The sequence below is a fragment of the Camelus bactrianus genome, chromosome 3 (genome assembly GCF_048773025.1).
Source record: "Camelus bactrianus isolate YW-2024 breed Bactrian camel chromosome 3, ASM4877302v1, whole genome shotgun sequence".
NCBI lineage: Eukaryota > Metazoa > Chordata > Mammalia > Artiodactyla > Camelidae > Camelus > Camelus bactrianus.
Genome location: NC_133541.1, coordinates 9,214,824 through 9,241,916, shown reverse-complemented (window position 1 = coordinate 9,241,916; position 27,093 = coordinate 9,214,824). Strand labels below are relative to the sequence as shown.

The 27,093-nt window shown below is 49.5% G+C and overlaps 1 protein-coding gene across 1 annotated transcript in view; it reads left to right on the top strand.

Moving 5' to 3' along the window:
- Positions 1 to 25,754, top strand: part of DAP (death associated protein) — a 60,665-nt gene extending 34,911 nt beyond the window's left edge. Inside the window, exons 3-4 of the mRNA XM_074356289.1 lie at positions 22,309 to 22,351; positions 23,914 to 25,754. Coding sequence (XP_074212390.1) covers positions 22,309 to 22,351; positions 23,914 to 24,027 — 157 coding nt within the window. The 3' untranslated portion in view covers positions 24,028 to 25,754. The remainder of the gene's footprint in view (positions 1 to 22,308; positions 22,352 to 23,913) is intronic.
- Positions 25,755 to 27,093: the final 1,339 nt, after the last annotated feature.

The window sequence follows — 27,093 nt, the reverse complement described above, 5'->3', positions numbered from 1 at the left end:
CTCGCCCTAAATCAGCTGGTCATGGTCTAATCAGGCACATAGACTCAGAGGCAGGGCCGCGGGGAATGACGACTGAGTGAGGGAGGAGGGAAAGTTCTGTACAAGTTCAGCAGGTTGTAAAGCCAAGAGAGAAAGAGCGCAGAGCTAGCGTAGCTCTCCAGGGTGTAAATGCCCAAGAGGGCAGTGTCCCCAGAGCACCAGTTACGATGACTGTTAGGAGCGTGTGGTCAACATTCTGCCTTCCTCGAGCCGCGGTGATCGTGTCCCCAGTCCCACCGTCTGCAGGGCTGGCTTTTGGTAGAGAACAAACACAGGCCCGGAGTTGTGGCTTGGGAGGTGCAATGAAGGGGAAAGTGTCGTCCAGCCCACGCTGGGTGGGAGGCCATCCGTCCAGCCAGCTGCGAGCTGCAAGTTCCTCTTGGCGCTGCTGATGCCTGGTTCTGCCTGCCCCTAACTTTCCCGTGTGGTGTGTGGAAGGGCAGGACCCTTTGCTCTCCCCTTGCCCCCAAACCTGGAAGCGTGTACCCCAGGGCAGGATTTGTGGCATGTTAGACAGTTTCAAATATTTCAAGAGGTCAGGTTTTACACTCACTTGTGTTAGGGGCCCAGGCTTGTGAGTTTGGATCCTGGCTCCTCTTCTTACTAGCTGTGTAGCCTTGGGCAGCTTACTAAACCTCTCTGTGCCTCTGTGTCCCCATCTGTAAAGAAGCTGTGATTGATGATAGGTCTTACCTGACCGGACCCTTGTGAAGATGACATGAGTTAATGCATCTCCAGCACCTAGATTAGTTCCTGGCACAGAGTGAGAGAAATATCAGGTCTTATTAGCAGTATGTCTGTTAGGACTTTTTACCGCAATCACCTTATCGTCAAAATCCTAGAGCTAAAAGCAATCCTCACACTTTGTAAGTGGATCGATCTGGTTGTTCATGGAACAGGATGCTCAGGGACCACCTGCGCCGGTTCTCAAAGTGGAATGCCGCCCACAGTAAGGGCTGGCAGGAGGCGGGTGCTCAGGGCTGCTCCAGGGGCTGCCGCTCGTCTCCTGGGCTTTAGGGCATCTTTGCAGGGCTGCGCTGTTTGCTATAAGTGCCGACACTGAGTAAAGTTCAAACTCCTCCACCCAGAGTTTTAGAGAGAACTGTGGCTTTCTCGTCCCACCTAATAGTGAATGTTTGAAAAATGCTTTGTTTGGATCTCACACGCTTTTGAGGGCAATTGTACAATTACCCAAATGAAGGCAAAATTCCTATTTCCCAAATGCATGTGACTTTGGTGGAAAATGTTCCACCAACGATACTTGGTTCAGCTCTCCTCCCTGACTGAGGATTTCATGATTTCTAGATGTTTCCCAGCATAAAGATATAGCAAGTTCTTCCAAAGGAAAAAGATCAGAGCTCAAAGGTATGACTTCATGTGACCATTCAGTCTGCATCTGTGCCCTGTCACCTTGCTCATGAAAGGGTATTTCTACCTTGCTTGGAAAGGAAGATAGGAGGAGGCCAGAGTCTTAGACCAAAGGGCATTAAAAAATGCCCATTGTCCAGCAGGTTTTGCACAGAAAACGGGCGCTGACAAGGGCGTTTGGCCCTTAGTGGGGGCCACTCTTGTTTACGAGTGCTGAGGCGCTTGAGCATCTGTGAGCCAGATACACAGCCCTGCCCGTAGTCAGCAGCGGGGCGGCCAGACTTGTGCATCCAGTGACCCTAGCAGCCGGTGGAGATAAGCTCCTATTCTAGCCTTCGAGGTACAACACTTTACAAATGGTAAGCTTTTGAACACTGTTGAAACTGCCTTTAATCAGCGTCCCAGAGTGTGTCGGTGCTGATGGGAGTTCGGCCCCAAAGGGTTCCATCTTCAGATGCATTCAGGAAACATCGTTAAATGAAGTTAATCAGGTTTCCTTATGACATCTCAGGGCCCTAATGCACGACGGGGCATTTAAATCTCCGAGAGGCAGAGAGAGACAGCAGTGTTTCCAAATGTTAGTTGACCAAGCTTACTCAAATCACGTTACAAGACTAGAGTTGGCGGAACGTATTTGGGGCCACAGTCCTGAGGGCTGTGACTGTGGCTGGGGTAAGGAGGACAGTTGGCCAGAGAATTTGAGGACCAAGGTTCGTGTCTAGCTCCACTTCCTCTCAGCTCGGGGACCACAGGCGACACGGCCCCCTCTGTCCGTGCGCTGTGTGCCGCCCGCCCTGCACACCGCAGTGAGGTGGCTGGAACGTGGCGAGCCGGCTCTGAGACCAGCGGAAGCCTGCAGGTGTGATTCAGGGTTACCAGTGCAAGTTCTCTGGGCCTGGAAGAGGCTGAGGAGGGCTGCCAACTTGGGAGGAATTCTCTGGCTGCATTTGTTTTATTCTGCCTCTCCAAAGGCTTGGTTTCAATGCGTGAGTCAGATTTTCGTCTCTATAGATAAATGCATAGAGCTGACCGCAGGTCCTCTGGTCACCCCAGACCAACACTTCTGATTCTTGTCACCCCTTTACAGCTACATGGTCTATTCCAAATAGCTTCACAGCTGTTTGTTTATTCCAAATCCATTTCTCCTTCTTGGTGGCGGAGGGAGCGGCAGCCAGAGCCTTGCAGGATGTAATAAGTGGAAAGTGCCCCAGTGTCCCCAGAGTGAGCAAAATGCCCAGTCCGGAGGGCCTGGAAAGCTGCAACGGTTTTCATACTTTCACACTAAAATTCATACGGTGGCGGAAGCTGAACTGATGTGCGGTGATTTATAGTCCTTACTCACCCTCCCTCGTGTAACCGCCATACGCTTTGCTGTAGAAAATATTATTGGGTTGACTACAGGGGGCTGCCCCGGACCCTACGGGAATATTCATTACATGTGATTTATGTGCTGTGGTGCCTTTATAATATTTGCAGAAAAAAAGAAAAATGTCTGAATTCTGAAACCTGTCTGGCCCCAAGGGTTTGGGGTGTGAGATCAGGGGCCATAATGGAAACTCTGAGGCACAAAGGCACGTGTGAAGGTGACTGTCACCCACGTTGGCCCAGGGATTTGAGGAGCAGTCTGCCCTGTTATGGGTTCATCTGAGAGGTTGCCCCACCCTTGTGAATGTCACTGCCACAGGCGAAAAGCCCCATCTGTGCTTCGGAGGCCCTCCCTCTCTCCTTCCTCCCTGCTTCCCTCTTAAAGCCACAGGCGACTAAGGCCTGACTCCGGGCTGGGTGGTGATGTGCTGGGAGGCACATCACATCGCAGGGCCCTGCTCTCTGCTCCCCCAGGCTCCTCGGGAGGCCAGCCCAGGAGAAGGCTCCCTGAGCCTCCCACACCCTGGCTTCCAGGTAGAGCAGCAGTCGGCACGCATCCCAGGTGCTAGCCACCGCCAGGCTTTTACGAGCCTTGGAAACCTGGTTGCACCAGTCCACTTTCAGTTATAAAATTAACCCTGCCTATTTATAGCAACCTCTTAATAGTTTAATGATTCACTCATCCTTTATGGGTCCTTTAGTGTATTTCTTTTAATTGTTTGAGAAAAGAGGCCTTTTAGAGCTCACTTCACTGGGCTACTCCCTCGGCGATGCTTCCAGAACTCTAAACTAGAATCACACGCAACTGTTCCTAAGGTCAGAGTGTCTGACACGCATCAAACTGACCAGCCTGTCTGGAGGCCGGAGCTTACCTCCCTGCCCGCGTCCAGGGCTGCCACCTGCGGAGACCAGCCAACTGGCCAGTCTCGTCTCTGAGCCCCAGGGCTCGGGACACTGGTGTTTAGCATCCTACACGTGGGTTACCTGGATGATGAGACAGTCTGGGGACCTACGCATCACTGATGTCACTTCTAAGGGGAAAGAGATCCTATATCCAAACAAGTGACCGCCTGCTTCTCGGGCTCTCTCTTCTGGGAGGGGTGGGCTGCCGCCCGCAGGGGAGCCATTCCTCACAGACCCCCTACCTCTCCCATGCTCTTGTGTGAGAAGCGGGAGTCAGCGCAAGTAGCCAGATTCCTAATGCTCACTCGCAGATCCCCGAAGCCGGTGATCAGGTGTGACCGCAGTCAAGGAGAAGAAAGTTTCAAAAGGGAGACCTGGACCCTTCAGGTGTTTGAGAATCCAGCTGCAGAAGCAAAACATGCTAAAACAACAAAAACAACAACAAAAAAACCAAAAACCAAACACTGTCCATGCTGAGGGCTGCAACAGCAGCTGCACATTTTTATCTTCCCCAAGCTCCAGAGAAAATGCCTTGGACCTCATGGCCCCTCTTCTATTAAATGAAGTCATATTTTATTTTAAAAGACTGGTTTCTTTATAAGGTTGGCTGTCTTTGAGCCCAGGCCTCAGTCTGGTCACCTGTATTTTTTTGAACCACCCCCGATTTTTAGGGAAATATGGCAAAAGTCCTGCAAAGAAACCCAGCCCTTGTTGGCATCTGTGAGGAATTGCCGTACAGACAGTTGATGAGGTTTTTTCCCTGCTAATTCAGACTCTCAAAAACAGTCTGAGTAAGGCACCGCCTTTCCCTCTCTTCCTTCTGTCCCCAGCTAACTGCTCTTATCATTTAAGACTCAACTCATGGTTCCATCCCTACTCTCTGTTTGACTTGAGATGATGTGAAGACGCACCTCTTAGCCTGAGCTGTCTCTTAACTGGGAGAGAGACCATATACTGGTCTTCAAGATCATTCTGGCAAAAAGCTGGAGGAAGAGCCCGTGTGCTCGGGAACTCCGGGTTGTCCCCCCAGCGCCAGCAGATCTGGCCGAGCCAGATTGGTAGGTGACAAAAAGAAGTCCACATCTTGAGTAGCTCCTTTGCAAGCCTTTGGGGCTCTGGTGCAAGAGGAGTTTGGTGCATTCCTAAGACATCGGTGCCCCAAACAGCCCCACTGAGTCACCGTGGTTGATTCACTCCCTGCCGCTGCTACAGACCGTGCCTGAGACACTCATCTGGTGCTGACAGCATACACTGAGCCTCTGTGGTCACCAGGCACTATGTCAGGTTCTGAAAGCACAACAAGTTCCCCTTGACCTTGAAGGGGAGTTAAGCAATGCAAGAGCCTACACTTCATTGTGGTAAGTGGGAAGTTCTTACGGGAACCCAGCTGGGAAAGGGTCAGTTCTGGTGGGAGGGACAGGGAAAGCCATGGAAAGATAACATGTGAGCCACCTTTAAAGCTGGCTTAGTTTAAGGTCATACAGGCAGAAGGAATACCAGCGTTTCTAACACACACGATGGAACTCCTGAGAGCCCCAGAAATGGTGAGGGTCTTTCTAGAATTCTGTGTCTTGGCTTGGAGTGGCTGTGCAATGTGTGTAGATTGGTGTGGTTCTGAGAGTGAAAGGAGGTGCTATTGGTAATTACACTGCGACCTTGGTCTAAACCCCGACTGTCTCAGGGAGTCGGGGACACGTGACCATCTCCAGGACGACTGGGGCCGATTCCGTCTTCCCTCTACTGGTCAGGGAGGAGGCAGGAGGGGCTTGGCTGCTTTTTTTTTTTTTCACTTCTGGAAGAAGATAGGAAGACAAATACAATGCCATCTGCCTCTGCGATCGTTTTTGAAGGCTGCAGTGCAGAAAATGTACTGACGGCACTGAGCATTGTGTTAGGACTCTACTGCTACTGAGCCAGAAAGATGCTGCTTTTTCCTTTACATTCAGATCAGCACCTTTCTGAGGCAAATGCCGAGAGACAGCAACAAATAGCACCTTGAGCTTAAGAAGAACTCCTCTTTGACTGGGGGTCTCTGTAGGGGATGGAAATTATGTTTAAAACCATGTTTCAAGGCAGGGGGCGGGAGGGTCTAGCTCAGTGGTAGAGCACGTGCTTAGCCTGCACAAGGTCCTGGGTTCAGCTCCCAGTACCTCCATTAAAAATAAGTAAATAATTAAATCTAACTACTTCCCCCAACCCCCAATTTTTTTTAATTCATGTTTCAGGTTAGTATTCCCATCCCATCTTCACCTGCTTCTGTGAAAGCAGCAGCCCAGATGCAAATGACTTTTATCTGGGTCCTCGACCACGTGTTTCACGTGGACTCCTGCCCTCCGTTTCCTTGGGAAGGCCCCTGAGTGCATCTTGACCATTCCCCCCACACCCGCTGCCCAGCCAACTCCGTGCCCCACCCTTTCCAGGTTGCCTCCTGGATGTCACCAGTCCTTAGGGTCCTTCCCTCTGGTTGCCAAGGTGACAGCTCCATCACTGGACGCATTAACTGAGGTTGTGGGACAATGCAAACCCTCTACACCAGAGTCCATGTGGCCTAGATTTCCTGGAATAGTTCTGATTTCAAATATTCTCTCCCATTGTCCACACGATAATTTCTACCTATCAGGCCACGTGTTCTAGTTTGGGATAACAAAATGCAAATCGACAGGGTTCACTTACCTGTAGCATATGACCCCGACAAACAAGGCTCTGGGTCCACCTGCACGTAGGGCAAGTCTGTCTTGGACCCCAGCCCACCCTGCGGAGCCCAGCACCCAGTGCAGTCAGGCTGCGCTGGTGGCCCTGGGTCTCCATCACCCGGCCCGTGGCTGCACCAGTGGTTGCTCTGTGTTTATTCAGTGCCCGGGCACAGGCACTAGTGGCAGTGAACATCCACACACGCGCCCCCACCGTGCTTTGAGCATCCGTGCCGCCCTGGGTCCCAACAGTGCCACGTCAAGCTCCCCAACCAGAAGCTGCTCTTCAACTGAAAGTTGCTCCTCTCCCGACCCTAACGAAAATCCCAGCAGATGTTAAAAAGAAAAAGTGAAAAAGGCTCCCCAGATGCTCCTTTCCCCCAGCCGTAGTTTGCATCCCAAATCCTTTAGCTTGAGTGCGGGAGTTTTCTACTCCTCTGAAATGTGACTGTGCCATTCTCACACTTTCCATCACTCCCTCGGAATGGCTGAGGCTTCAGTGAGGATTTATTTGCCCCACGATGGTGGAAGGCAGGCTCCGGCGGGTTTGTGTGTTCATGCATGCCATCCCAATATGAGGCTTATAAAACATGCATTCTCCTTTCATTTCTTAAACATGAAGTTTAAACCCTAGTATCTCTAGACATGTGTCATGTCCAGCCTGCTGGGCGGTCAGCCCAGGATGTCTCATCCTGGCCGCCCTCTTTGTGGCTGTGGCTATGGGACCGTCTCTCCAGGTGCGAGTCGGCTTGGCAGGAAATTCCAGGTTACGGCTTGTCCAGTTCTTTCCCCAAAGCCCTGGCCCGATCCATGTTGTGGTCCCCAAGTGTTGCCTCTGGTTACAGATGATAGCTGTCCTCCAGACACAAGGATGTGCTTCTCTGCTCTAATTTCTATAAGTATAATAACCACCATCCATTCCTTCCTCCCCACTTATGGGGATAAATCTGCTTCAGTTTACACATTAACGCAACAACGGCCTCTCCTTGAGTCCCACTCCATATGCAGTTTGCCTAATGCGTGGCACTCACCTGAACTTCCCCAAAATCCTGTGAACTCCAGAGGAAGGAATCAGCTCCTCATCCCAATGAGGAAGCTGAGGCTCAGTGCCCCCGGCCTCCTGACCATCAGTGAGAACACGTGTTTTCCATCCGCCGGCCACTTTCTCTTCCAGCCCCAGGCGGCTGCCTCGCCACTGTCATCCACATCACTTGTTAATAAACTGGGCATGCTGAGTGCTTCGCTGGTGGCAAAAGTAGATTATCTGGCTGCCCCCATGGAAAGCAAGGGGCCCCAAGGAAGGAGACACCCAAAGGGAAGGGAAGGTGGTGGTGAGAGCTTTGGCACGGGGTCCAGGGCGGCATGCCTGCTCCTGCTTTTCTGTCCTTCATCTGAAATCTTTATTTGCCAAGTTCAGAGAGATTCTCTGGTTCCCCAGCACGCGCTCAGGAGCAGCCCTGGGAGGACTCACATCCCCATCGGAGGATCAGCTTGTGTAAGTTCTTCCTGTCCTTAAGGACATCCTTGGTTTTCTTGTGGTTGCCACAGAGACTGGCCACCTTGAACTAAGGAATATCCTTTTCCAGAAAAATATGAGCTGTTTTCCAGCTGGTAGACCTCACAGGTGTGCCCCGTCAGCCTCCTGATGAAACTCAAGGGGCCGCCTGGGACCGGCTCTCTGATGGCATTTGTCTCCACCTGGCCCTGAACCAGAGCCCTGTCCAATGGGTGCTGGTGGCCTGGAGGAAGAGGATGATGGTGATGAGAAGCAGGGACAAGTTCCCTCCAGCTCCTGCACAAGCAGGAATCAGGAGGCGCCCCACACGTTAACGTAAACACTTCCTCACTTGGGGGCATGTTTGGTACTTAGAGTGTATATGTATTTACATATATTTCTGTTGAGTGAACAAATAAATGAAACTGATGAGTCAACAAATAAACCTCAGGACCCTGAACGGTGATTTACCCAGACAGTGACCAGGTCAGAGGAGAGGGTCAGAGTTTTAATCGGCACTCAGAGTGCACCTCCCAAACCGCAGTAACTTTGACAGTCTGTCCTGTGCTCCGTGCTATGAGAATATTCTGAAGCGTCGGCTCTAAACATGGGGGTGAGGGTGGGAGCCGGTGGACTGAATGGAAGTCACCCTAACTCACTAGTTGGTTTTCTTAAAAGCAAGCAGAATTAGAGGTGGGTTTGGTTTTCTGTGTACTTGACTTTGCTCCTCTTCTGCTGTTAATTCTGGAAGAGGCACGAGGGCGTGGTGTGATCTGAGGAGGGTCCGCAGAGCCAGCGATTTAATCAGGCAGCAGCTGAGTGTGCAAATCCGGAGGCTGCTGAGGACGGCAGCTTGTCGCTTATCGCGTGCGCCCGCTGCCTGGGGAGCGAGTGACGGCCGCTATCAGCTCCCCAGATCCCTCCCTGCCGTGAGTTTGGAGGGTGGATTAAGGATGTAATTAGTGGTGAATCCAGCCACAGAGAAATCCAAAAGCTCTTGTTTATCACTCCATGTACTTGACTTTAACCTGAGCTGTGTTTAGTGCTTCCAGGCCATGTCTTGACTTTTGCAAGAAGCAAAGCTCCCACGGCCGAGAGAGACCAGGCTGACGGTCTCCTGAGAGCAAGTTAATCTGGTCTCTCCTCTTTCATTGCTAGATCCTCGCAGAACCATCCTAATGTGAGGCGGTCCCATGTAAGGTCAGCCCCCTGTACTTCCTACGATGGGAGTAGACCCAGAACAGACGAGTGTTTTGGTGTCTGTATTTGATTTAATATCAGTGTGCACTTCTTTCTAATGGCAATTCCATTAGTAGTTGTCTTGTCAGGTTTTTTCTACCTACAGGGTCATTTTCCTGTTTAAGCCGTAACAACTGTCCTCTAGAAAATACATACTTTGTACTTTGAACCATGAATACCCTCCTCCCTCAAATTATACCATTATAAAACATGGCCTGGACCCTGAAGAGAGCCAACTAGATCTAATTTCAAGCTATGGACAAGCAACACTCTGATTTTTAGCACCTGTCTCATCAGTATTAACTATTCACTGGCACTTCCCTATGCTGAAATTCAAAAGAATGACACTGAAACGAATGTGTTCAGAATCAAAGATGGGATTGTTTTTCAGTGTAAACGCTCCTTCCTGAAGTGAAGCAACATTTAGAATGTGGACTACATACATGATAGTTACACGGAACGTCTGATGGTTACACAGAGTGTTCCCAGGCTAGGCGGAGAGCATTTCCCTGTTGCATGTGAGGAGCTGAGCTGACCGTGTAGCAAGAGCTGTGAACTGGCACTTCCTCGGAGTACCTGGGAGCCTTTCAAATATCGCCAAATACTGCCTAAGTCAGCATCCACAGAAGCAGCCCGCCTACAGCCAGCGTACTCCGACGGCGTACCTTTGGAGCCAACCAACAGGCAGGTCCCCCTCTCAATGTCTCCTGCATTGCCACATGGTAAAACACGCAGATTGTTTTTTTAATTTTAGAACTTAGCCTTTGCCTGTAATAATGATAACCTATATTTGTTATGGAGTCCAAACGCATTCTGCTTGCCAAATGACAGGCCAATAAATCAGAAGGCGATGTGCTGGGACAAGGAACAGCGACTTTATTCAAAAAGTGGGCAAACCAAGAAGAGGGTGGACTTATGTCCTGGAGAACCATCTCTTCCCCCCCAGTTAGAATTCAGGCTTCTTTTATATTTGGTGGGGGGGGGGTGCTTGTTGCAGACTTCTCAGTGTTGGGATGTTTTGTTCTTGCAGCTTTCCACGTGGGTGAGGTCATGGTGTCCCTACAAACCTCCAACAAAACAAATGTTATTTTCTTTACATGAATGCAAAAGGGTTAATACCCTTAAAGGTCAGAGCCTTGAGAATGGGCCCTCCTGTCTATGTCAGGCTCTAGGCAGCACTCTTTTACAAAAGGTGCGGAACCAGCAAGACTCAGCCTAGAAAACAAAGCACAGGATTAAAGCCAAAAGAACAGATCTAATGTGGAGTCGGACTTGTCCTTTTCTATCACATGTTCTTCCTGGGACAACATGCCTTCCTGGGAAGGTGTGTCTTCCCTGGGACATTGAGCAACACAAAGGGTTTTCCTTGCCCCCCATACTGTTTCAATAGCACAGGATGCTGGGAATGATGTGGGGAAGGCAGGCCAGGGTTCAGAATCTTTGGTGCAGGGAGATTTTCTCTCTGTGATGCCCTCAAATCCTTCCCACAGTACAGCCTCGTGCTTAGAACAAGGAGAAAAAACTTAAGGTGGGTCCTTTGGCATTCTCAGAGAAGCTCTAAGAAGCCCTAAAATTCTCTAGTGAAAGAAAGAAAGAAAGAAAGAAAGAAAGAAAGAAAGAAAGAAAGAAAGAAAGAAAGAAAGAAAGAAAGAAAGAAAGGAAGAAAGAAAAGAAAGAAAAAGAAAGAAAGGAAGAAAGAAAAGAAAGAAAAAGAAAGAAAGAAAGAAAGAAAGAAAGAAAGAAAGAAAGAAAGAAAGAAAAGAAAGAAAAAGAAAGAAAGAAAGAAAAAGAATGAAAGAAAGAAAGAAAGAAAGAGAAACAAAGAGGGAAAGAGAGAGAAAGGAAGGAAGAAGGAAGGAAAGAAAGAAGGAAAGAAGAAAAGAATTCTTAAATGACAGTTTAGAAGACAATAGCAACTTCTGCACTGTCTGTATCTAGGGAACTAATTGAGTATTCATTACCCCTAAATGTGATTTTGTCAGTGGCAGCAGTATTCTGTCCTAAGCACAGTGTATACATTTTCTCATTTGAACCCCAACCTGTTCTATGAAATAGGGATTGTACCCATTTTACAGGTGGACACTGAGGCTCAAAGAGGCTATTTGTCTCAACTAAGATTTGAACCCAGAGCCAACTGCCTCCAAAGCCCAGTCCTCAAACGCTCCGTTGCCCGGCTTTCCTCTGGGCTTCTAAGTCTTCTCTGAGCTCTGCAGACAGTGGCAGAATCAGGTGAATTTCATACAGATGCCTGGGTCCTCCACACACTGTTGGGAAGTGTGGCCAAGTTTCTCTCAAGCGTAGTCAGATTTGGCGACCACTCTGTATCGTGAAATTTCAAATCCAAGAGAAAGTAAGCAGGAGCCCAGGAGTGGAGACACACACTGGCCCAGGATGACCCCTATGTGTTAAATCCATAAGCAGCAAGCTAATAAATTCTCATTATTAGAATTACTGTATTTATCTTCTCTTCTTGCATCCAGTAAAGGAGAGAGAGTAAGGTAATGGCGGCGGGAAGTCGGAGAAGGGGAAGCTGTAGGTGACGCGAGGAGACGTCCTGTACGTAGAGGGCACTGACGCAAGGCTTAGCGTGGCTTTCTGGAAGTATGTGTCTGGAGGGAAGACAGGGTCCCCAGGCCCTGTTAGGGTAGCTTTCACTGTACCTTCTGCGTGTGTGGGACACATCGTTTACGCGGAGGCCATGCTCACCCGCACACCCAGTTCTCGGGGCATCAGCCTTCTCTACAAGCGGTGGTGAGGGGCTGGCATCTGCATCAGTACTTAGCCGAATATCTGTGGGTGGAACATCATCTGGGAGTGGTCTTTTTAGAATCCCAAAGCATCTCTCTGCCCTCCCACACAGAGACGCAGACCTCAGTCGTCCCTAGGACAGACTCAGAGGAGCAGGCTGGGCTGAGTTTTGTCCTAAAGTCATGGCACCCTGGGGTCGGCAGGTCTGAGTCTGGGGACGAGAGACGCTGCTCCTCTAAACAAAGGTGGAAACGTGCGAGTTCAGACGTTCTCGCCCAAAGAGCACCTTGGCTCACACCCTTTAACAAGATACTATGAACTCCGTGTGCCAAATCCTGATTATTTTCTCTCTGATTTAGAATTCCATTGAAAGCACTGGAGTTGTGTTTGGTTTCCCTTTAGTCAGACTCACTGGACAAGGACCTGTTCCTTAGGGAGAGGGGACACACTTGTCCTAAGACGCCAGGAGCCCCTGCCCACCGGGACGGCCAGCTTCCACTGAGCCTGGGCCTGGCGGAGCTGGCCAAGCCTCACCAGCCCAAGAGCCCCCAGCTGAAAGGACCAGCAGTGCCATCTTGTGGTGGTTCTCGAAGCTCCTGAAATCAGGCCCAGGGAGGGAGACAACACTGACTGTCACACTCTGAAGAATGACGTACGAAGAAATGTCCGGGTGCAGTCAAGTGAGGTGGGTCCCTCTGGTCACCAGCCACGCTGATTATTATTTCGGTGGGGAGGGTATATCTCAAGTAGTAGAGCGCATGCTTAGCGTACACAAAGTCATGGGTTCAATCCCCGGCACCTCCTCTAAAAATAAATAAGTAAACCTGATTTCCTCCCCGCCTCAAAAAAAATTTTTTTAACTCAAAAAATTATTATTTTGGTGTCTAGAAAATTAATAACCCAAATAAGCGAACACCAAACCAAAAAGATATTTCATGAGCTACAATGGCTAGACAAGATTTGTTTCCCTTCTGTTTACTAGGAAATGTGTTTAAAATCACCCACGAGGGAATATATTTTTCCATAAACTCTATGAAAACACAAAACCACAGGTTTAGCGCAGAGTCGGAATGTAGTCACAGGATCTGCTTCTAGACAGCCTCAAGGCGCTGCGCGTCCTGTCTTGAGGAGGGTCGGCAAGAAGATGGTTTTCCCCAGGAATCTGTCATGGGGTGGGGGGGGCCAAGCCACCCCACTCCATCACTGTGAGGGGAGAGGGCCTTCGACCCCCTTCGCTTCATGCTGACGGCAGCAGGTGGAACTGTGCCCCTTCCTTCTCACTGTGTTCTGGCATCGTGTCCCTCGCATGACACACGCGTGTGCACACGCTCACACGTGGATCTCAGCCTAAACCCCACCTTCTCGGGGTCTGCACTGACTCCCCTCCATGGAGTACCCCTCCGAGACCCAGCGTGTTAGCTGCTTGTTGGAAAAAGAAGTCGAGACCCTGACTCAGCTCTCTAGGCCTGCGTGTCCAGGAGAGCACCCTCCCTGACTCACAGGGCAGCTCTGACTTCTAGGGAAATTTTTAGGGGGAAATCCCTTGCTGAGCAGTCATGTGCTTTCTTACCAGGAAGGGAGGGAGCATCACCTGATGACAGCTCCCAGGTCCTGATGTAGCCTTGATGGCGCGGTGCACCCGCAGGCCACTGCCAGCACCCCCGCCAGGCTTCCTTCCACACTCGCCTCCCGTACTGTGACCAGGAGCTGGGGATGGAGGAGGAGCGGGTGGTCGCAGACAGAGCCTCTTCCCGGTGGGGCAGCAGCCTCGCTGTAAACTCATGTGGCCTCATCACACACGTTCAGCCCTTTCTTCTCATCTTCTTTCTTCTCCTGGGCTGGGAAACCAACAACCAAGCCGTTCTGATGACATCAAAATAGGAATCAAAAAGATTGACAGTCCACAGAGTTTTCCTTGAAGTCCATGGTTTGGTGACATCTGTTTTGTGTATCACAGACCCTCTTTTTGCTTACTTGGAAGATTTTCTGTCCCAGATAAGTAGGGTTATTTATTCTATGCGGCAAGGGAAACTGAAGGTGAGACAACTGAACCAGTTGTGAATTAGTGGAACCGCACAGAGGGTACACGGGAGGGGCCGGGGAGGTGTCATCGTCACCCCAACACCTATCATTTGCTGAGTGCTAAGCCGTGTGGGTATGTGCAGTCACCTGGTGAGGGAGAGTCCACTTTCACCCATTTTACAGATAAGGAAACTGAGCCTCAGAAGGTCAGATGCCAGCCCACCAGCCAACCACTGGCAAAGCCAGGATGGTCTGACATCAGAGCCCACAGTCAGGGGTGACCACCTGCCACCTTTCCTCCTGGTTTCCTTCTTAGACGGTGTCCACTGCATTCTAAACTTGAGGGACAGTTTGAAACCTTCACTGGGCTTTGTTCCTGAAGCTCAGGTGCTGAGTTGTGGGTGGTGGTGGGACCCATGACCCAACAAAGAGCACCGAGCTGAGCAAGCCTCTGGGCTCGGCCTCCGGGACCGCAGACAAGTTTCAGCCTCTTCCAGCAGCCATCCCTTCACCCATAAAATAAGGATAACACTGCTGAAGAGAATCAGATGAGTTAATAATTTAGGTGGAAGCGCTCTGTACCCTAGTTAAGGACTACAGACATACATGGTAGTTTTCAAGGAAAAAAAAACCATTATCAAGTCAGAAAGTAAGTGCTTAGGCAGGTTTGAATACATCGTACTGTCTGGTTGAATAAGGATTCTCTGGTTGCATTTAGATGACTTACTTTAAAACTCTGCATCTCTAAGTCATGTACGGAAGCCAGAACCTAAAATCAGAGGCTGCTCCGTGACCCACTTCTCAGCCCTGAAATGAGGGCATCAGGCCAACGCCCTGGGCCGCCCTCGTTCCTCGTCTGGCTCAGAGCCTTTATCTGCTGTGCAACCATCAGGCAAGTTGCTGAACCTCTCTGATCTACTGTCCCCTCATCTGTAAAATGGGGAGAATAGTTCTACTTCATAGGGCTGAAAGGGTTAGACATAACAATTCTGTGTGAAGCGCTGAACTCAGTGCCTGGCCTCGGGTAAGCGATCAGTGAAGAGCGGCTCTTACCACCTAAGATCGTTCCCATCCTTCAGAGAAACTAAAGAACAACTCATTGAAAGCTGTGTGTCCCCGTCTTCTGTGTAAAAAACGCCCACTGGTATTTTCAGAACACACATACGTGAAGAGGAGAGAGCATTTGCAGGGGATGACTTGGTGGATCTCCTTGAACCCAGACCCAAACTGTGAACCTGAAAGCAATTCTGTTAAACAGAACTCTTGGCAATGCCTTGCCACCATTTTGATGACTTGCTATAGGACTGGTGACTTGCCTGAATTCCCTGTCTTACTGATTACTCTGTGTGTGTGTCCTCAGCTCAGAATGCTCCTGCCTGGCAGCTCAGTGACTCCAGTCCCCATTTGGACGGCTGGGAAGGCATGGGCTGGCCAGCTAAGCGGGTGCTGGATCCTGTGCACAACCCTAGCCCCCACAGCCCCACTTCACAGGAGCCCATTTTTAGAGGAATAAAGAGCCCTGCACTTTGGGGAGGGTGGAACCCCCTTAGGAAAGGATTTCTAAGGGCTTAACCCTCTAGGGGTCAAGGAAAGAAGGGAAAGCACCCCGTGTAATGACTGGGAAAGCAGGGTTGGTGCAGGACAGCGGGTACCTAGCTCTCTGACCACGTGGCACTGACAGCAGCCCAAGGAAGGCTGGCGGCATTTCGGTTCTTGTCAAGGAGCCCAGAATCACCTCCCCAGGCTGAGCTGCTCTCCACAGCCCCCAGGAGGAGCGGCATCCGTGTTCTGGGACCAGGAACACGGGCGCTCTGCAGAAGGCTGGGCTGCTTGAGCACACCGAGAGTGCTGACTGGGCTCCCAGGGAAAACTCGAGAAACTACACCAGATGGAGGTAGGGAGAGTCTGAGATCGTGAAGGAATCTACAGTCACTCCCACTAGTCTGGCCAAGAGGCCTGTGGTCACCTTCCTCAAACATGGAGGGGCTGTCCCACGGAGGAGGCCTTAGACTTGGGTTGGGGCCACTGGGTGAAGTGCAGGGAGCCAGAGACTGTGTCACCATGAGTCCACCCTGAGGGCCACGAGTTCCTCGCCCGCAGAAGCACAAAGGCATGGGCTGTGACTGAATTCCACACGAGAGGGAAGCTGGACTAGGTGTCCATTAGGCTCCGTCCAGCCCTGACTCCTGGGACAGTGGATTTCCATGTCTCAGAGCTGAGCAGAAAATGTCACGTCGCCCAGGACCTGCCTGCTCTGACAGTCCTTGTGAAGTCTTAGGACACAAAAAAGGAACGTCAAGTAATCTCAATAATTTTTCTACTGATTAGCTATTGGATTTTGGATATGTTGAGTTAAATAAAAGAGATTGAAATATATTTCAATAATTGCTGTTTTAGAGTTCAGTGGAGTTTAAAAAATTTGAATTCAGTTTTCTCAGCCCTGGGGACTTTCATTTAAAGTCATCAAAACTCAGTCGTGAAGACACCTGCATGTCACAGGGTCACGTGCTCGCTCACTAAGCATTTCTGGTGTCTGTCCTGCCTTCTGCTTTTTCTGAGAATGTCAGTAAGGCATAAACCTTACTCATCAAGGAAATTTAGGAAAATAAAGAATAGGAAATGTTGTTTGTTTGTTTAGGTTTATTTATTTATTTTAATGGAGGTACCAGAGATCTCACATGTTCTAAGCATGCACTCTACCCCTGAACTATGCCCTCCTTCTCTAAAGAACAGGAAACTTGTTAAGGACAAATGACCCTGTTATGAATGTGCAGATACACACTACTGTATATACAATAGATAAACAACAAGGTCCTACTATCCAGCACAGGGAACCATATTCGATAGCTTGTAATAGCCTATGATGAAAAAGAATATATATACGTGCAACTGAATCACTATGCTGTACACCAGAAATTAACATAACATTGTAAGTTGACTTACTTCAATTTATTTTTAAACCATAAAAAAAAAAAAAAGAATGTGATGTGGTCCTTGACAGGTGAACACTGGACACCTACGTGCACCAAATACTTGACAGCCGCACAGGCAAGGTGTGACGAAGGGACGGTGTCTGCTGATGTGTAAGAAGTGTCACGAGGGCTCTGATCCCCACTAATTCCATCCTGCTTGTGGTTCCTCTCAATTTAAAGAAGTATGGTTTTCAGAAACTGGAAAGGCCTGGGGATGTGGGGAGGGCAGGCATGATATTTTTCACTGTCTCTGTTTCCCGAGAGAAAGTCATGTGGCTTCTTCAAAACCACATCTGTCAGAATGATTCTCATCAGATTAAATAAATCCTCAAAGCCGCTATCACAGTTTATAGAATCTTGGAAATGTAGGTTGCGTTTTGCATGGAACCCTAATGGAATTTAAAATGCGTGTGTTTTTGCAAACACGGCTTTGAGGGCAGACGCTTTCCCGGGGCTTGTGAATTTATGCTGCCGTAGCTCAAGTTTAGAAAGTGTTTTCACTGTATAAATGTAATGAACAATCATTTACCAGTTTTAGATGTTATTAATTGTAGATGGAAAAGGCATTGAGCTCAGGGCCCTTTGGCCAAGCCTGATGAAAACCCACAGCGCACACACACTCTGCCAATCCAAGGAAACAATCGTTCTCGATTACAACGTGAGAGTCCAGCCTTCTGTCATCTTTTCCCAGGAAGCTGTCATATGTCCTTATAGTCAACTACGGCCTTGTCATTTTAGAGGCAAGAAGACTTTAGGAGGAGGAGCTTTATGTCATAAAGACCTTAAATGATTGATACAGATCAGTATTTATTTCTTTGCTGCAAGGAAGCTTATTCTTAAAATTAGTTGCTAAATCTAATCACAATGCAATAGCACTTCACACCCATTAGGACGGCTGCTATAAAAAATAACAGTAATACTATGTGGTGAAGATGGGGAGAAATTGAACCCTTACGCGTTGCTGGAGGGAACCTGCAATGGTAGACGGCCGTCAGGGGGTCCCTCTAAAAGATAAGGACAATTATTACGTGACCCGGCAATCCCACTCCTAGAGATCTACCCAGGGAAATGAAGGTGTATTTCCACGTGTCCGCATGAGAGCTTACTCACATGTTGTTCATAGCTGTACTATTCATAGTCACCAAAAAGTAGAAACAGCCCAAGTGTCCATCAGCAGATGAATGGATAAAAGAAATGTAGTCTATCCATATAGTGGAATATTATTCAGCCTTTAAAAAGCAAGGAAATTCTGACACAGGGTACAACATGGATAAACCTTGAAGGCATTATGCAAAGTGAAAAAAGCCAGACACAACAAGGCAACTATTGTCTGATTCCACTCATATAAGGTACCTAGATTAGTTCAGTTCTCAGGACAGAAGGAAGACCAGCAGTTAGCAGGGGCTCAGGAAGGGGTAGTGGGGAGTTACTGTTTAATAGGTACAGGGTCTGTTGAGGATGATGAAAAAGTCATGGAAGTGGATAATGGGGATGCTTACATAACATAACAATGCGAATCCACTTAATGACACTGAATTGTACAATTAAAAATGGTTTAAAAGGTAAACAATTTTTCTAAAAAATTAGTTGCTGAGCTAGCTGGGGAAACTTGGAAGGGAGGGGAGAACCTGAACTCTGTTCATTTACCTAGAGCCAACCAGAGCTAACGCAGGCCAGAGTCTCCTCTCAGACTGGATAAGACTTTGCACTTACAGCACAATCCTTGAATGTCTGTTTTTTTGTTTGTTTATTTGTTTGTTTGTTTTAAAAAATGGAAAAAGTGCAACCTTAAAGCAAGAACCTCTCTTCAGACATGCTGGATCTGCAGGGCTTTTCCTTATTTATTTCTCACTGGTACCCATGCTGGAGAGCAGAGACTGAGGATAAAGTCTTTGAGGTCATGCCATTGTCCCCACCTTGCCCCAGGTTAACTGGACGGAATACACGTTGATAAGATAACAGTGTATGTTTAAGGCACATACAGAAAGCAAAGGTTTGAAAAGAGGATAGTTGAACTTTAACTCTTAATTATTTCATATTTACTTTTCGTTTAATATTTATATTCATGTAAAATTTTCATCTTTACTCCTGTAGTTTTTGGTATTTACCATTTCCATATTCCTTTCCCAAGGGCCTCCCTGGGGTACATGGCCCCCTACGGGGAGACCACTGCTGACGGAACGTTGTTCCCTAGTTTCACCCCCAGCCAAGAAGTCGTTCATACATTTCAGGTATTGTGTTTCTAAAATCCCCCCACCTCAAACTGGAGTAGCCACATTGTACAGAATACACAAACCATAAGGCATCTGGTTTACAAAGCAAGCCCGCACCCGGCTCACCTCCACCGTCACCCCAACTGTTATTAGCAGCACACTTCTTTCCTCTGGGTCAACATGTTCTTCGTTGCTAGACTCTCCCTTTAGAAGCAGAATCCAACACGCTGTCAAAACTTAACAGCTTAAGTAATGAGGTGTCGAAGTGCAAGGGTGAGACCAGGGGTGAGAGGGAGAGAGGTGAACCAGGGGAGGGGGCACCATCTTGCTGCGCCCCGGGGACCCTTCGGTTCTGCACCCACAGACCCTGATCACCCCTTAGGGAATGAGCCAGGACTTGCGGGGAGGGGTCACTCTTATTTCAGGGATCTCCTTTGGTCCCCAGAGTGTCCATAGTCATGACGGGACAGATCCTTGGGAGGCTCACTGGGGGGGGGGGGGGGGGGACGCAGAAGTGGGCGCCAGGAAAATAAACATTGTACCCGGCGGATGATTCCAGATGTGAGGCGGTTCCTTCACGTGCATTTTCGAACACTTGGGCTGGAGCAGCATCGTTATATCTTATCAAAGTCATTCAGACACATACTTCCTGAGATGCATTCGAATCAGGGCCTAAAACACTGGTGTTAACGCGGGAGACACCCAGGATCTAACTTGGATGGAAAAAGCCGGAGCGCGGAGGGTTAACTCTCGGACCGCTGAGACCCGGACGGCCATCAGGTTGGAGGAGGGACTCAGTGATGGGGCTCTTGGGTCTGGGGACCCCTCCTCCGTGCCCAGGGGAGCGGGTACGGGAACAGACTCCTGATAACCAGCTCTCCAGGAGCCTCGGGGCAAGGGCGCAGTCCCGCGGGGACTGGGCGTCCGAGGGGCCCCCGCAGGCTGGCGCTCTGCTGGGACCTGCTCATCACTCAGCAGCATGACGCCACACCGCCAGGAGCTGATGGACTGATTCGGCTGTGATTTTCTTACAGTCCAGTTCTGTGCAGAAATGTGTATTTGTGAATCTTATACACATAGTAATATAGAATTACAAGCGATTTTAACTTTTTTTTTTTTTGGTCTGCTTTTCAACAATGAGTATACATAGAGAGAGAGAATATATATTTATATCTGTAAAGACCCAAGCTTCCCTGGCCACCCAAGGGGCTCACTTTGGAGCTAGGGGGCGACTCTCCTCTGCTGTGTGTTTATTCTAATTAATTCACTCTGTGTGGGTGACTTTCTCATCACGTTCTTGCTGGGGAGAGGGGGCTGTCTCTATTTCTGCCTTTCAGAGTCTTGACTTAGGTACAAAACCAATAAAAACTGGAGATTACTGAAGCCATCAGCACTCTCGGTACCAAAAGGTGGCCGTGCTTTATCAGAAGGCGATGCCGCATAATTAGTTACCAGAATGGAGCCATCCCCACTCCAAGCTCTCCCTCGATTTTTAAAGGAACATTCAAAACTTAAGAAAAATTTGTGCTGCCATTTTCATATTCCTTCCCCAAAACACTTAGAAAATGTTAGAATCCAGAGCACAGTTCTCAAGCTTAGGTTGTGATACCCTTGGCGGTGAATACCCTGGGGGCAGAGTTCGTGGTGATTTGGAACCGTCAGGGCAGGATGTGCTTAGAGTCCAATGAATCCAAACGTACTGCATGCGAGACTTACACTTGAGCGGAACTTATTCTTCCCTGACTGGCTACTGATCCCATAGTCGAGTCATATTTGTCAGAAAAGAAAAGAAAAGAAAGAAAGAAAAAAAACACCAACCCAGTTAACCACACAACAAAAGCTAAATAAAACAAAACCAATGTCATGTAGGGAACATTTCCGTGCTGCTTAGTAAGACTTGAAATTTCTTAGCCTCGTGGAGTAACAGAAATTACTTGGGGGAATTCTGGGGGGTTTTGCTAAACTTTCTGGGATGTAAACAGTAAACGTTCTGAATATTTGGACTTTTGCCTGTAGCAAAACAAAGCGGAGACAAGTGATTTCCTTTAAGGGACCCCCTGCAGTGGAGCAGAGCAGCAGAGCTGGTGGGAGGCGGGCTGAGCAGCTCCTAGGACGTCTGCCCACAAGACCAGCCTTCAGCAAAACGGGCCACCCTTGGGAGCTGCCCACATCGCGCTCTCGCTGCTGGCTGGCTGGCCTTGCATTGATCTACTGCTGCCAGGTCCCCTTGCCCCTGGCCGAGGTATCTCAAAGGTGTGCACACCCGTGTACCACCCGGAACTGTGTTCTGGTATTTTTAAACTATGACATGTGCAGCCATTTTTTTAACTGCATAGAAGAGTATGTAATAACGTGGAAGTATGCCCATCAGACCCTAAGTGCAGAAAGCAGACTACCAAACGAGGTGACTCTCTGGTAAGAAAAGAAATTTAATAAGAAAGCAAGTAAGTCTGTCTATCTATAGAAAGGAGGACTGGAAGGAGAACTCATGTGTTAACAGTGATTACCTCCTGGAGGTGGAACTACAAGTGATTTTAACATGCTCGGCTTGTCCGCTTTTTAGCAATGAACATGTATTGCTTTGGTCCTATGTTCCATCCCGTCCATATTGGTGACAGTGGGGGCCAGCTCAGTATGATGAAAGAAGCTAACAAATGGCAGTAGCTTCACAAGGACGGTACGTTTTTTAACACGTGGGGTCCCTTAGGGGCCAGGAGCTTTGCACCGGCTCTGGGATCTCACCCATTAGAAGCTTCCAGAAGCCATGAATTCTGCAAAGACTCTGGAAGAGGGACCCCTCAGCCTACAGGACAGGAAGCTCCTTGGTTGGAGTCTCTGTGTCCGTCCAGCGTGACCCTGCTCCTTCCCTGCTTCAGAAAGCGCTGATGTCCACCATCTGTTGAAACCGAAACTATTGGACTTGCCCATAGTTACAGTTTAAGGATTAACAAAAAAAAACAAAAACAAAAAAGAAAGAGCTTTCCAGCAACTTGGTTGTTGTCTACACAGTCGTTCTCTCTCTGCCGGAGCTCAGCCTCAGGAGGAGGAGGACCCCCAAGCGTCCTGAGCCCAGCGGCCAGCGGGTCGTTGTGATGAAGTAACAGAGGAAGAAGGTTGCTTCCCACTTCCCCCTCCCTCCTGAGAGTCCTTGTTTGTCCCACTGCCTTGAAGCCAGTCTCCACATTCGTGTCGCCTGCCTCGTTCCTCTTCTGTGATTCGTGATGTTCAAGGTCTTTTCCCTTCTTGTCTTCCAGTCCCCCCAAACCGACCGTGTTCATCTCTGGAGTCATTGCCCGGGTAAGAGCCGTTTCAGCAAATCGGGGCCTCAGCACACGACCTCCTGGTTCCTCCTGTCTTTGTTCACTCGTCCACCCAGGGTCCAGGGGTCTCTTAGTTGTCCCATGTCTGTGGATGGTGCTTCTGTGGTCGGGGGTGGACGGGACGGTGGTGACACGGAGCCCGCAGCATGAGCTAGTGCTGCCTGTCCCTCCTGCATCCTCACCCGCCTCCCTTCTCTTTAGACTCAGCCAGGACCACCAGACTATCCCCGGGCCAGACTATCCCCGGGCCAGACTATCCCCAGGGCCAGACTATCCCCCGGGCCTGAGGGCTTCTGGGTGATACGTGAGCTGAGAATGTTTTTACATTTTTAAAGGGTTGAAAATTTTGAAATAAGACTTATATGGAATGATATGTGAAAATTACATGAAATTCACACTTCAGTGTCCATGAATAGGGTTTTCGTGGCACACAGCCATGCCGTTCGTGGATGTAGCATCTGTGGCCGCTTTCAGGGTGTACTGGCGGAACCCAATAGTTGAGCAAAGAGTAATGACCTGAAAAGCCTAAAACGTTTACTCCCTGGCCCATTACAGAAAAGAGTTGCTGACCCCTGGACTAAACTCATGAGTTTTGGTCACACTCTTTGTCTTTCAAGAGCCCCGCCTTCTGGCGAGACCGAGCATTTTTTGCAACTACAGACCTCCCCTCAGCAAACCCCCGTTTTGGGAGTAGCCCACTTATTCCATCCACAGCTCTGCGGCTCACAGCCCACTCAAGCCCTTAGCATATGACGTGTACAGAAAATGCTGTTTTGGGGGACAGCTCATCACAGCCGTCCAGAGACCCTGAGACAGACAGGTGGCACATCTACTACATGCGATGAAAGGAAATGCCGACACACGTCCAAGGTCACCCCAGGCCAGTTGGCTCAGCCAAGAGCTCACCATGGCTCTCACCTGCCCTGGGGTGGCCTGGGCTCCAGCCCCTTCACATACACACATACACACACACACAAGAAGGCAATTCCTTCCTGAGAAATAGCCAGGTACCTTCTCTGACACTCAGTGGATTGATTCTGGCTTATCTCACAGCATCCAGCCCCTGCCCTGTGTGTTTCCTCCCCAACCAGTGCCCTGGCCCCACCCGCAGCAGTGGCAGCAAATCTGAATTTAAGACCCTGAATTTGGTTCTGTCTTGCCCCCCCAATTCAAAAGATCACAGGAACAGTTTTAGCAGGAAAAAAAAAGCTACCCAACACCCAACTCAGCTCTGAGTGAGTTGTATGGTGACCTGATCCCATGGCGTCGGGGAAGAGACAGTGAGCTTTCTCCCCTTCTGGAAGGTATGTGGGTCACACTGCCCCATTAAGTTCCCCAGAGAGCTTGAGGACCCCCGCAGTCCCATGAGATGGGCTGCTACCTGTAGACTGGTTCCCTACTCTGTCACTGCCCATGGTACCCGCCCCCGGTGTCTGCCGCCCCACAGGGAAGCCAGGGGGTGCAGGGTTTGGGGCTTGCTCATGTGCTCACCCAGCTGCTCATGGCTGATGAGTCTGTACTTTCCGTGTCTCCCAACAGGGCGACAAAGACTTCCCCCCGGCAGCTGCCCAGGTGGCTCATCAGAAGCCCCATGCCTCCATGGACAAGCATTCTTCTCCGAGAACCCAGCACATCCAGCAGCCTCGCAAGTGACCGGCGAGGACCCAGCGCCCTCACCAGCCGTGCCTCAGTACCCCGACACTCGGTAGTTCCCTGGCAAAGAGAACTGGCATTTTCTTCAAAACGTTGCTCCATTGGGAAACCTAAGTCAAAACAAAGTGCCCCTTCCTTTGCCTTAAATGTCCATATCTAAATCAGAATCAGGCCCCAACCCTTGTTTCCAGGGAGTCCTGGCTGGTGTCCTTTGAGGATCATTGTGACCCTGCACGTGCCATTAGCAGAACTTGGAAAGACCTGCGTGAAATGAAGTTGTTCAGAGTTTAGCTTCAGTTCTGGTTCATCAGTTTCCCTGCCAGTGGTCTTCAAAACAGGCAGGCTCAAATTTGGGAGGGTTAGAATGAGGTCAGGGGAAAGCTCAATCTCATGCTTTTTAGTAAAAGGACCATAAAGTCTTAACACCTCGTGGGGAGAGAGGTGAAGGCATTAATCACAGAAAGTCTGAGTGGGGAGGACTTTTGAAACAGGCAACAGCATCCCTGAACCTCCCTCCCTTGTGTGATGAGGGATCACAGCACAGGGTGACGACAGGTACTCCGGGGAAAGCCAAAGAAAAGCTCCCAGCTTTGAAACGGCTCTTTTATTACAGGAGTCCTCTTGCTGAAAAATTTGCCCAAAGGGAGGACTGCCAGAATGAGATCTCTCAGTGCGGGTCCCAAGTCCCGCACTGCCCTGCCATCCAGACAGGCTCGCCGGGAAATCGCGGCAAACCTGCATTTTTCAGTCATCACCTCTAGAGCTGCCTTGGAGTTCTGGGAGTGATCGCTGACCAGGTGGAGGAGTAGACACACTGCCAATTCTGGAACCCGAGAGCAAGAGTGCTGAGCATTTATGGAAAGACAGGTGAAAAGCCACCCTTTGTCTCCCTAGGGAAAAGCAGAAATACCACATACCATTTGAAAGCCTATTCGTCCGTCAGTCCAAGTGTCTGGAATTCCCCCTGCCCGAGGGCACATCTGCCTGGGCCCACTGTCATTTGGGCACCACAGCTGTCCTGTGTGCTCTGCCTGTGTTTCCTGCCCAGAGCCGCGCTAGACTGCTCGCCGGCTCACGGCTATCCAGTGCCTGGCTATTCTGAAAAGCCAAAGGGCTCTTTTACTCAAATGTTCAAATCGCCCAGAGCAGGTGCTTTGGGAGAGGGTACGGCCCAACTGTCCAGCTCACCAGCATGGTATTTGCCGCAGGTCGGCAGTGTGAGCAGCCCGCACCTAGCTGACCCACCTCGCGCCCTTCCCTGTGGGCAAAGCCGGCACTGCTTCACATTCTAAAGATAATGTTTGATTTCCCATCTCCTTGACTTGAAGAAGCTGGGGTCTCACCCTCAAGGCACCGTGTAGTCACACCCTGTATTTCTTAATTGCTGAGATATTGCTGTAGACTGAGGCTGGCTTTTGGTGATGCAAACTGGGTGGGCAGGCGGCATCTCAGAAGGATGCTGAGAGCGGGCGGCGCTAGGTCAGGTCTGCGGACTGTTGCACCCTCCGCTGCAGAGATGAAGACGCATCCTTGACACTCTTCAGTGTCGCAGCCAGGAGCGCCGTGCTGTTTCCCAAGGTGCATTTTTCATGTCCCTTCAGCTACATCTGGTGTGTGTCTGTGGGCTCTAGCTCACTGGAAAGCAAAATGTTCTCCTGAATGAGTCTGTCAAGTCATTAACTTCAAGAATAATAATGATTATAATAAAGCTCCTGCATTTCTTCTCATGGTTTGTTTCTTCTTATATTTCAGAGTTTCTCCTTCTCATTTCACTAGGGTTGCCAGATGGTTTCAGTAGAAATACGAACATGCAAAAATGAGGCGTATTTTCACAAATTGTTTCCCAGACACAAAGCCGAACTATTGGACACCTGGCACCTCGAGTCTAATCGTCTGCTTTCAAATGTCATAACATGGAGACGCTTAATGCAGGTGATTAAAATGTAGTCCTTGGGCCCAGCAGCTGGCCCTGTGCTGGGAAGGCCCCCGGGAGCAGACTAAGACGGCGTTGTTACTCGGAAGCCCAGGGTGGCTGCGAGCAGCGTCTGATGAATAGGACACTCATCCAATTTACCCAAAGTGCTCCTGTAACCCTTATGAGCAGAATGAGGAAATAATCTCAATTATCAAGCCTCAAGATCCAGAATCAGACCACAGATTTGAGCTGGGAAGGCCCCCTGAGGTGTGCTCACCCCAGGAGGACCTGGTGCAGCCCTGGGGCTCTGAGCAGAGCAGGGGTCCAGGTGTGGCCAGAAACTGCGTGTCTCAACAACCCTGGCCTCTCCTTAGCCCTTGGTGTCACCTCTGGATGCTACTGTTTGTACTCACGTATCCATCTCCCTCACTAAATTGAGGACAGAATGGGGATCTTACTAACTTAATGCCACTGGGTAGAGATTCATCCTCGTACATTAATGCTGGTGAATAGAAATGCCAAAGACACAAAAAACATGGTGCAGAACTGCCGCCCAGGGCTCCCCCATTGCTACTAACGTCACTGTCACCTGCACCAGTCTCCTACTGCTGCCACAGCAGAACACCACTCATGGGGTGGCTTAAAACAATGGAGATGTGTTACCTCACGGCTCCAGAGTCTAGAGGTTCACAGTGACGGTGTCAGCAGGGCCACGTGCCCTCGAGGGCCCAAGGTATTAATAGTCATTCTCTGCTTCTTCCTGCTTTTGGCAGCTGCAGGCAGTGCTCAGAGACCTCTGGTTTCTTGCAGCATAAATCCAGTCTCTGCTTTTGTTGTTAACATGCTCGCCTTCCTGCATATCTGTGTCCAAATTTCCTCTTCTTGTAAGGACAACAGTCATTAGACTAGGGTCCACCCTGATCCAGCATGACCTCATCCTAATGAATTAAATCTGCAAGGACCCTCTTTCCAAATCAGATCATATGCAGAGATATTAGGGCTTAGGACTTGAACATATCTTCTTGGGGGACACTCTTCAACCCAGGACATCAACCAGATACTGAAAATTGAGAAACCTTGCTCCTAGGTCACACCATTTGGATGGCTGTTCATTTGGTAAGTTGCTTTTCTGAATAAACTTTACTGTGACA